Source organism: Pundamilia nyererei, unplaced genomic scaffold, assembly GCF_000239375.1.
Source record: "Pundamilia nyererei isolate P.nyererei 1_Seehausen unplaced genomic scaffold, PunNye1.0 scaffold00173, whole genome shotgun sequence".
NCBI lineage: Eukaryota > Metazoa > Chordata > Actinopteri > Cichliformes > Cichlidae > Pundamilia > Pundamilia nyererei.
In genome coordinates, this window is record NW_005187574.1 from 602,162 (window position 1) to 613,849 (window position 11,688).

General features: G+C 41.9%; 1 protein-coding gene across 1 annotated transcript in view; it reads right to left on the reverse strand.

The window, feature by feature from the left end:
• The window catches only part of nrxn3a (neurexin 3a), a 208,994-nt gene that overhangs the window by 97,139 nt on the left and 100,167 nt on the right, over positions 1-11,688 (reverse strand). Inside the window, 1 exon segment of the mRNA XM_013914133.1 lies at positions 795-1,088. Coding sequence (XP_013769587.1) covers positions 795-1,088 — 294 coding nt within the window.

An 11,688-nucleotide genomic window follows, 5' to 3' on the forward strand; every position in this document is an offset into this window, starting at 1 on the left:
TGCATTTGGCAACAGTCCTTTACCAGCAGTTGCCATTTACTGCCTCAGACCAGCTGCTCAGGAAGCAGATGACTCCACTACCAGTGCAAGGAAGTTCATCACATGCAATTTTTATGTGGACGATGGACTTGCATCTTTTCCTAATGAAGCGAAGGCCATTGGTGTCCTGCGCACTTCCCAAGCAATGCTAGCTAAATCAAACATTAAGCTACACGAGATTGCACTGAACAGCAACAGTGTTATGCAAGCATTCCCACCCAAAGACTTGTAGGACTGAAAGGATCTGAAAGATCTATATTTAGGAATGCAATCACTACCTCTTCAGAGGAATCTAGGTCTAATTTGGAATTTGGAGAAAGAGAACTTCAACTTCTATGTTTCAAAGGAGGAGAAGCCTTTGACAAAAGAGGCATTTTGTCTCCAGTGAACCCTTCTATGGTTAAAGTGATCTGTGATAATCTAATATGCAATGTGTTATTAAGATAAACAGCAAATCTAATTTTAAATGAACTACTCCTCTTAAACAAATGGTCACAAAGCTAGAAAATTTTATTGTCTACAACAGTGGTTCCCGAAGTGGGGATTTTTCTTGTAAAACAAAGAGGGCCCTAGCAAACACACTTTGGGAACGACTTGTCTACAACAGCCTCGCAAACACAGGTGAATTTGTTGGTTTGCCATTCTCACCAGGTGGTGACCTTGATGTCAAGACACATCAGTCCTTTCAAACTGTTTTCAGTCAAGCATTTTTTAAAACAGAAATTATCAAGTGACTGAGGAGATTATGAACTGACCTTGGTGTTCTTTTGGCTCCGTGCAGCATCTTTGCGCTCTTGGGGTTTGCCATGGGTAAAGAGGATGAGTCCATTGGGCTCAGTCGTACGGAAATCGAAAGAGATGGATCCCATCCGCTTGGTGTTCCACTTAGGGAGACTGATATAGGCCTCAGGGGTTTCAAAAGAAATTGGGTCAAGGGTGGCCACATTTTCACACTTGTAGGATACCTCACCCTGGATTTTCATCTTGGGGTCCACAATTCGAGCCAGACGGGACAACTCAAGACGGATGTCATTATTCTTATACACTACCTGCAATAAGGCAAGAGCAGGATTAATGACTCTTTTATTTAGGATAACATGAGATACACATTTAATAACTTCCAACAATTACTAAATTAATACAATTAATTCAGTAAAATAAAGACTGTAAAATAAGAAAATCATCAATGTTGTGTCAGGAAGGACATTATTGGCTTTACATATCTCAGTAAAGCTTAGTGTGATAAATTGCAGAATACAGAGTTACTATATACCATACACACATTCCTATTTGGCATGTTGTTATTTAAAAACAAAGCATAAAGGAAAATGTTATTGAGTTCACATAAAATACAGGAACCAAAAATACTGATCATTCAGTTTGTCAGATATTTCATTTCACAGACTGAGATCATCTCCATGTTCCCAGCACGTTTCATACTTTACACTCTCAAGTCTCAGAGACAAGGTCAACTGTTCCATTTAACGGATTTCCTTAACGATTTTTATCCACTCATAGTTTGCTGGCAATTCTTTATTCAACAAGTTGTATTTTTCTTTTAATTTCAATCAATGAATTCTCAAAATAAACAACACTAAAATCTAAATCTGTGGAATGATTATTTATCTCTGTTACCACATCCAACCAGTAAGGATACACCACAGATTCAGGTATTTTACACTAGAACTGCAAAGTTATTAAAAAAGTGTTTTTCCAGGAGAATTCTCTCAAAAACAGAGCTATGGTGATGAACTGTGTTTTTCACATATTCAACCTTCTTTTTCCCACCTTCATTTAACATACATTTTGGAGAGACCTCTGTTTGATTGGCAGGCTAGAGAAATCCTAAGTGAAAGAATACAAATAAAATAAAAAATAAAATTCAAATAAAATAAAAAGTCAGTTAAAATGACAATCAATCTAATTGAAACAGTTGCATGTTATGGACTTGGCCTCAAGGATTCGTAGTTTAGATTTAAAAGCACTTAATGAAATGAATTCAGTCATTTTCCTTCTGCAGTTCCAAGCCGAGGGTGCTAAATGGACAAAAGCTCTTTTACCAAGTTCAGTTTGGGCAAATGGAACAGAAAGCAACAAGTAACCATGCGGACGAAGAGAATACCGACCAGCACGTTTCATTACAAACAGGCAGCAACCCAAGTATCGCCTTATATATAAAACTGTATAAATGAGAGTTCCTCCGGCTTACCAAAGCAGGCCGTCCTACCTGAGAGTATAACTCACAGTGGTGAGTCTGAAATTTACAGTTAGTGATGAACCTCAGAGAAGCACGATACACAGAATCAACCATTCGAAGACATTGAGCAGAAGCATTCATATAGAATATCACCATAATCCAGCACATGCAAGAATGTTGCAGCAACAAGGCTTTCTGCAAGGAGTCAGTGGCTTGGACAAGAGTTGAACCACAGCTGTAAATAACTGTATCATGAGCATAGAAGTGGGATGGCCTAGATCTTCTGAAACCCCCTTTATTTTAGCAGTGTTGAGGTGGAGAACTATATTTGCATGTACAGGATTTTGAGCTGTACACTGCACACTGCACATGGACGTTGCCTTATCATCGATTCAAGCCGAAAACCCATTGAATGGTTTCAGCTGGATGGGCTGCACAATCCTTCAGGAGTCTTGTCACTCACCATCTGGGCCTGCTCCTTTCCCTGGACGCAGTCTCTGAGCTGTGCCCTTGCTTTGTTAGCTGAGAAGGATGGGGGCAGATGGTCAGATGTAGTGGGTGTTGCAGTTGCAGTGGTGTTGGGGTTGTTGTGTGCAGGAGACAGAAGATAGTGGTGCTGGAGCAGCCTCTCAAGAGGTGGAGGCATAGAGGTGTCATTGAAACAGGAGCATCAGTTGAAGTAGTCCGAGGGAGGACAGATATTAAAGCACAGCAGGCATTCCTGCGTGGCAACCCATCAAACCACCTATAAAACAGGTTGAATTGACTGGATTTGCACTCATTGATGGCTGCTCTTCTGTGAGTGAACCTTGATGCTCCCGATTTACTCTCTGCTTCTCTTTTATACTCCACCTTTGGCCGCATCTATCGCCCTTTCAGTTGGTGTTGAAAATACCTTCTTTATCGCTGACTTGAATGTCTGCGTTTCTGGTGAAGGATTTCTTTAATGTTCAGGGCTTATTCTTGGGAAAACAGCAAACAGTCCTTACTAGAATCAAAGTGTCCCTACAGAAGCTGATGTAGGTTGTGAAGGTGTCACAACCAGCACAGTCCAGTCTGTGCACTCAAAACAAACCCTGAAAGACTTGTTGGCCTCTGGTGATGATGTGTGAAAATTCCCTTGGTGCATAGTGCAGTCTAAGAACAACAGCAGTTCAATATCCTGACTGCAGATCACATCGTTCACTGTAACATGTCTGACGTGACACAATCGATCATTTACAAGCACAAATCCAACCTTTGCTTTTGCTACTCATCTTCCGATCTCTATTTGTTTGCATAACAGTGCAAATAGAGCAAAAAATCAACAAAAAGGTAAAAACACAAATGCTAACAGAGCTTTTAACCTTTGAAATGCATCAGAAAATAGACTGAGAGTTTGCTGCACGTAATTGAAAATGTCCTGAAATAGAAAAATGCACAAAATCATCACATTTTAAACGATGGAACTCATGAATGTTTGATATATGTGATGGAAGGATATATATGATTTTCCTCTGCTGATAGACTAAATCAGTGAATGAAGTTTGTACTAACAAGTTTAACAGCAGTACAGGATATTTAGTATCTGTTGAGTTAAACAGATACATGTTAAACATGTAATGGTACTATTTCTCTGTGCATTTTGTTTAAAAAACAAAAAAGAAGTGATGTGTTGGACCCACATCATTTAATGATGTATGGTCCACAGCTGCAGTTCACTTTATCAGTCCCACAGACAGAAAATAAAACAACCCACCAGATATACAGTGTACATCTTTCTCCATAAGGCGTGTGTGCGACATACACTGTTTCTGCCATGGGCCAGTCTAAATGCTGTCAATAACAATGGGAGGACGGCGTCACGGAGGGGTGTGTGTGAGTAAATTGAAATCTGCTCAAGTGGAAAATTGAAGGCCTTTTTTCTCCTTCTAATTCTCTGGGCAGAAAAAAACACCCTCTGTCTGTCTATATTTTGGCCACATACATACACTAAACAAACACACCCTCTCCTCCATTTCATTCTCCTATATTAATGCTTCTGCTCTTGCTGGTTGTTCGGCTTCTGTTGGATTGTAGAAATGGAGTTGGAGTGGGTGGATTGGGGGGACTGGCTGAGATTATCATTAATCCATAAACAGACATTAGAGTATATCAAGTTGTCCCTTAAGGTGCAGAGGGACTAGATAGAAAACAGTCTGTCTCTCTTTTCATTTGTTGCCTTTCCTCCTCTTTTTGTTATATCTATCCTCCCCTTACTCACCCGAGCTACCTCATCCCCCCATCTCTCAGCAAGAAGCAGCCATTTCTTCTCGCACTCAGACTGAGCATAAATACCTAGAGCCGCTGAACAGGTCGATCATTCACTCCAAAATAAAAGCTTCAATAAAAATAGTAGTCCCTTCAAGCTCACTGACAACATGAAAGAAAAGGCCAAGTGAAAATTTGTCCCCTGAGACTAAGAAAACTTGCAGCATTTTCACATAAATACGAACAAAACCTGCATTGCTGCGTCAGTGCCTTACTGTTGTGATGGTGTTTCATCTTTACTCTTTTTATTATTACGAAAAAAGCTTTGAAGCACTTTAGTATTGTAGCCCACTAACAGAAAAGAGACTGTTTGTTTTTTTAAATCAATACAAAGCATTTAAATTGTGTTACATTGTTTATGAAACCTGAAAATGTATCAAAACTGTGCATCATTTTCTAATGAAAAGAAAGACAGCAAAGTTACTGTTATTTATAGGACTGTTTTTCCATCCACCAGATTACTTGTCTAAGGTTAAATTCATAGTTAGGCCTTCTTCCCTTGACATTACATTTTCGTTCATCTTGAATACCTAAATAGACACCTTCAAACAAAATAAATACAAATATTCTCACAAATATTTTGCAGACCATCCAGGACATCTATGCTCCAGTTTTGGTGAGTGAAACTGATTGCATTTCACAAACTAATTACTTAGCTCTAGTTAGCAGGTATAATATGGTCGCAGCAGATTTCTATTTGGCTTTTGGCAAATACTCTTATCCTTAATGATAAGAAAACTGAAATTATGATTTTTGGTAGTAATGCCCTTCGTGCCAAACTTCAGGATGCCTTTGGTTTTCTCACTAGTTCTTTCTCTGACACTGTTAGGAATCTGGGTGTCTTATTTGACAGCTCATTTAAACTTGATAAACAAGTGTCTGCTGTTGTCAGATCCAGTTTTTACCAGCTTCGCCTTATTTCTAAGGCCAGGCGCTATATCCCGTATAAAGACCTAGAAAAGCTGATCCACGCCTTTGTAACGTCAAGGCTTGATTACTGCAATTCACTTTATTGTGGTCTCCACTCTTCCCTTTTACATAGATTACAGACAGTTCAGAATGCTGCAGCACGCATTCTAACTAAAACCAAGAAGTTTGCCCACATTACTCCTGTCCTCGCTGATCTGCACTGGTTGCCTGTCAAATATCGTATTCAATTTAAAATTTTGTTGTTTACTTTTAAAATTACCAATAACACTGCACCAAGCTATCTTAAGGACCTTTTAAACCCTTATGCTCCTGCTAGGGCTTTAAGGTCATCCTCACAGTTACTGCTGGTTCAGCCCAGATCTCGACTGAAATCTAGAGGTGATCGATCGTTTGCTCTAGTTGCACCGGAGCTGTGGAACAATCTCCCGATTGGCATCCGGGCGTCTGATTCTATTCATTCTTTTAAATCACGGCTAAAAACATATCTTTTTAAACTTGCCCTTTCTACCAGTTAAATGCTGGCTTGCTTGCAGTGACCTATTGACCTATTGTATTGTATTGTATTGTATTAAATTCTCTGCTATCTTTCCATTATTGGTGTCTTTTATCATGGTGGTACAGTCTTACCTTGCTATAACCTATGTGCTGCAGTTTACTCTTATTGGTGGCTTTTATCTGTGAACATAATCCGTTACTTTTATGTATTTGATGTGAATGTGTGAACTGTTTTATTTTTTATTGTTTTATGTAAAGCACTTTGGTATGCCCAAGGCTTTTAAATGTGCTCTATAAATAAAGATTGTTGTTGTTGCAGCAGATGGCCCCGCCCCTCCCTGAGCCTGGTTCTGCTGGAGGTTTCTTCCTGTTAAAAGGGAGTTTTTCCTTCCCACTGTCGCCAAAGTGCTTGCTCATAGGGGGTCATATGATTGTTGGGTTTTTCTCTGTATCTACTGTACAATATAAAGCACCTTAAGGAGACTGTTGTTGTGATTTGGTGCTGTATAAATAAAATTGAATTGAATTGAATTAATATATACGTCTGTATTCATGATCACTGAGTTTAAAGATGAAAAAACCTTTAAAAAAGTGTTTGTTCAGTATTGGTAAGAAAACCAGTATATGCCACATGTTTTGAGCACATATTGCATCGTTTCCCGGAGGCTCACAGAGTTTCTCCACAAGAGCAATTACATCGATCCCTCAGTGCAGACAGGTGACATTCCTGGAGTACCTGGCTGCTTAGAGCACACAGTTCATTAGAGAAACCCGGGAGAACAGGGATGACTGTGGCTGGATTTGGCCAACGCATATGGATCAATTCCACACAGGTTGGTTGATCTTGCACTACACTGCCACCATGTCCCTGGTAAAATCAAGACCTCGTCCTGGATTATTGTGACAATTTCAGACTGAGGGTCACTTCTGGGGAAGTAACATCCAACTGACACATCTCTGAACGACTCCACCGCCATCCAGAAGTCCACCAAAGAACTGGATAGCTGGCTCACTAAGGTTGACAAGTCAGGCCTGCCAGTAGATTCAAGGCCTGGCTTTACCAGCACTCTATCCTACCGCATGTCCTGTGGCCTCTGCTTGTTTACTCAGTTCCAGTGTCAACTGTGGAGTCCCTCGGGAGGAGAATTAATAGCTTTCTGCACAAATGGTTGGGCTTCCCCCACTGCAGTGCAGCGCTTTATGGAACCAGTAACACCTTGCAGCTCCCATTTAGTAGTCTCACAGAAGAATTTAAGGTGGCATGCACTAGAGAAGTCCTTCAGTATTGGGACTCCAGGGACCAGAAAGTGTCAGCAGCGGGTATTTGGTGAGAACAGAGAGGAAGTGGAGAGGAGAGAGAGGAGTGGAGGTGGCAGAGTCATACCTTAGGCAGAAGGAGCTGGTGGGGACGCTGGCCACCGGGACAGCTGGCTTGGGTCTTTTCCCAAAGACCCAAATGGGGAAGGCCCGAGGGAAGGAGAGACACCAGCTAATTCAGGAAGAGGTCCGATTAAGTAAGACAGTGGGAGAACATCTTACAGCAAAAGGTAACCTGGACAAACATCACTGAGGCAGACCTCCGTCCGTTTCCTTGTTCAGGCTGCATATGATGCCTTACCAATCCCAGTCAACCTCCATGTCTGTGTCAATAGTGAAACACCAGCATGTCAGCCATGCTCTGGAAGGGGATCCTTGCAACACGAGTAGCTGAAAGTACAAAGTCCCTGCAGAAAGTCGCTACCGCTGGCACCGTGACCAGGTGCTGAAGGTGGTTTCAGAAAGCATAAGCAACACCATCACTCCTGGCAAACACCATCTTGGCCAAAAGACAAGAATTGCATTTGTTAAAGCTGGAGAGGAGACCTGTCAGCAGCAAAGAATACGGTCAGGTCTGCTCTATACAGCCTCAGACTGCCAGCTGCAAGCTGACCTAAGGAAGCAGTTGAAGTTCCCTCAGCACATCACTGAAACATCACTTTGGCCAGACATAATTATTGTCTCAGAGGCAACAAAACAGCTTATTGTCCTCAAACTCACCATGTCCTGGAAGGAGCATATGGAAGAGTCAAATGAAAGGAAATGCGCCAAGTACCAGGAGCTGCTAGAGAAGTGCTGGGAAGGGGCTGGAAGGCGTACTATGAGCCAATACAGGTGGGCTGCAGAGCCTTTGCATGATGCTCATTCTGCAAAGTCCTAAACCAACTGGACCTAACAGGAGTGGCTAGGAAGAGGGCCATCTGGTCTGTATGTGAAGGCGCAGAGAAAGCCACAAGGTGATTGTGGATAAAGAGGGCTGGTCCATGGGTGGCTGCTGCTGGGACGCAGGCTGGGGTCTGATCAACCATAGCTGGGTTGTCTGGGCGAGAGTGTCTTATGTTGAAAGACCCGACACACCCCATTGAGCCCAGGTTACATCACTGATGATGCCTCTCAGCGCATCCAAAAAGGTATCTTGCACACACATATATGTGAACAAGTTCTTAATGTGGTTAATGTTTCCTCTCCTGTTGCACCCTTGCTGGTGAAAAATGTGATCATGTAGGTAGAGGAGAAGGGGGGTGTAACGGGGAGAAGGGGATAAGGATGGAAGGCGTAGCTGAGGATTTGACAAATTACTTTCAGGTCCTGCCACCTCTGAACAATAATACCAAAAAGGCATTTGAAAATATAAAGAGAGCTTTATCAACACACTGCAGATGCAGGCTGCAGGTTAACGCGAGAATGAAGCATAAGCAGACACTGATAGCAGACCAAGGAATACCTAATCATATCAGACATGTGATAAATACATAATATACACACAAGCATATATAAAAATGCTTGAGTATGTTTTAGTTTGACAGAGAGAAAATAATGAAAAATGTTAGACAATGGTTAGATGAAAGGAAACCATCAATGCATTATCTCCTCCACCAGACTTCCACCGTGCACATCATTACACATGTATGCACACACGCACTTATCAGTGTCTGAGAAAAAACAACATAACACAATATTTAATTTACCTTTTAGATTGCCCGCTAATATAGCTACCACAATTTTCTGGTATCATTCACTAAGAAATACCACAAGATTGGAAGTAACACAATTTTCTCCAAGAAAAAAGAAAACAATTCACAGTAAAACATTATGTATGCTTTCAGAAGCTTACAACAAAGCAGCAATGATGCAAAGGTATACTGGAAAGGTTGGAAAGGCCCAGCTGCTTAAATCTTTTTGGTAGGAGCACAAGCTTTGTGCTAACCCTGGGAAGTGACCGCTGCAATAATGACAGACTCACTGTAAATAAAACCCTGTAATCTTACAGTAAGTTTTACACTATTTTTTTAAATACATGAAACTCCTGTCAAATAGACTGTAAGTACACCTTCAAACAAACTGAATCATCTAAACTTTTTTTAGGTTTACATCCAATAAATTCACAATTGTGTGTGACATGACATCTTAATTTGTACTTGATATAATCTGGTGAGAGTAACTGCCTCACTAGATTGCATCTAGGATGAAACAGATGTTTGGCATTTCCACAAGGAGACTCTGTGGAATAGTGATGAAGTACAGGACAGTACTCAAAGAAAAAGTGAGATACCTATGGTGTTATTTTTGTGCCACTATTCTGAGCGCATGTAAAAACAATTTGCAGGTGCAAGTGTTGCATTTTGAAGAGAAATTTATTTTGAGCAAAGAAAAGCTAAATTTGAAATTAAAAAACTAAAAACTCATTGCTGCGTGCAAAAAATGTATTTCAGTGTTTGCTATTATCCACACACACACACACACACACACACACACAACAGCAGCCCCTCTTGCTCAGTTTTTGCATTTGCGCTCGCTCGCAATGTGTCGCTCGCGCTCTCAACATTTCTGCCCGTGCGCACTCAACTCTTTCTCTACACCGTTATATTTGTGCCACAGAAGAAGAAAAAACTACACAATTTATGTGCCACAAATCCCACAAAACAAACACTGAAAGAAATTACAGAACTTCAACTCGACAGCATCATTAATAAAAAAAAATACACAATTTATCTTACAGAGACTGCAATCTAAACACAATGACGAGTCTTAAACAGTACAAGTTTCTCATTTCTCATTACAGCAATTAAAGACTGGACAGGAAACATTACCAACGACTCTCACATCATTAAATAACACCTTCAGACAATTTCATTATGAAATATATAAAGATATGATGATATATATGATTTCAAATAAACAGACAAGTTTATCAATAACATCACATTACTGTCACTGTCAAAGGAAGAGGCAGACATCTGAGACTCCCCACTGACATCCACAGAAGATGAGAGAGCAAAAATTGTCAAACAATAAAGCTCCTGATGGATGTCCCCCTGAAATTTCTGTCTCCGCTTTTTGTTAAAATGCCAGATGAAATTAAAAATAACCAGTTCATTCCATATCATGTGAATACAGCACTAATTTCAGATCCTATTCACTGCTCCAGTTACAGAGCTATTTCCTTAATTAACACGGACGTCACAATAATCAGCAAAGCTCTAACAACCCGCATTGAATCAGTTATCTCCTCTCCCATTCACCCAGACCGAACAGACATTCTTTAAATAATACACGTAGACTTTTCAACCTCGTACATCTCTCTCACCAAAGTAACCATAAAACAACGATCTTCTCAGAATGCAGAAGAAGCATTTGACAAAGTAAACGGCACATTTCTTATGGAAACACTCATTTATCCACTGGATCAAAACACTCTACAATTAAACATTGAACCATTAGCAGCAGCAATCCATCAGAACGTTAACATCACAGGCATTCACACCAATAATGTAACACATGAACTAAGTTTATATGCAGATGATGCACTCCTGTTCCTACAAAATCCCAACAAATCAGTTGAAGAACTAATCCAAATCATTAAAACATACTCCCAAATCATATACAAGATCAATTACTTGTTCACAATGATCCTTATTTAACCCACAACAGCTTTTTTTCACCACTCTGGACACAGTAATAACATCATTCGACTGGAAAAACAAAAAAACTCCCCAGGAGCATCTTCCTTGGAGGGTTCGACCCGGGGTTGCGGTCATGGCCTATTAAGGGCTCTGTTGGCTCTTAGGTGATGGTTTCCTCATGGCTGCATGCAGCGGGGCTAGAGGAGGGTCTGTGCTGACGGACGTGGGTTACTGACCTGGTAGCCTGGCTGTCCCTGGGTGGGTCTGGGAGAGGTGTGAGGTTCTGGGGCGCTCCGTCTCTGGGCTGGGGCCCTGGCTGGGCCTTGGGGCTTGGGTCCTGGTTGGTGTGTTGCCGGGGTTGTGGGCGGGTGGGTGTATGGGGGCCCAGCCCTGGCGCAGGATGCCACCAGTGCATCGAGCCACCATGGGGGCTCTTCAACTGGTGGGGGAGATTGTTACACCTTGCAGGAGCTCTCCTCTCTCCAGGAACTCACTCTGCAGGAGGGGGAGATACAGGAGAGGTGGAGGAAGCTCTCAGCCTGGGCGTCTATTGTCTTGTGTAGTCTGGAAGATGAGTGGATGACGGGGTGGGTGCAGTTCTCTGTGGTGGGGTCGGGTGGGCTGTCCTGGGCTCTCTGCTGAACTGGGCCCCGGTCCGGATGGGCCTGGGCTCCCTTTCCCTGGCGGGTTGCAGAGTATGGGGGTGCCTACTGGGGTCAGCGGGGGTCAGCGGTCACTTGCCCCTCCCTTCCTTCCTTCCCCATCTCCAGCTGCCTCCCTCTTCCCGCTCCACCACAA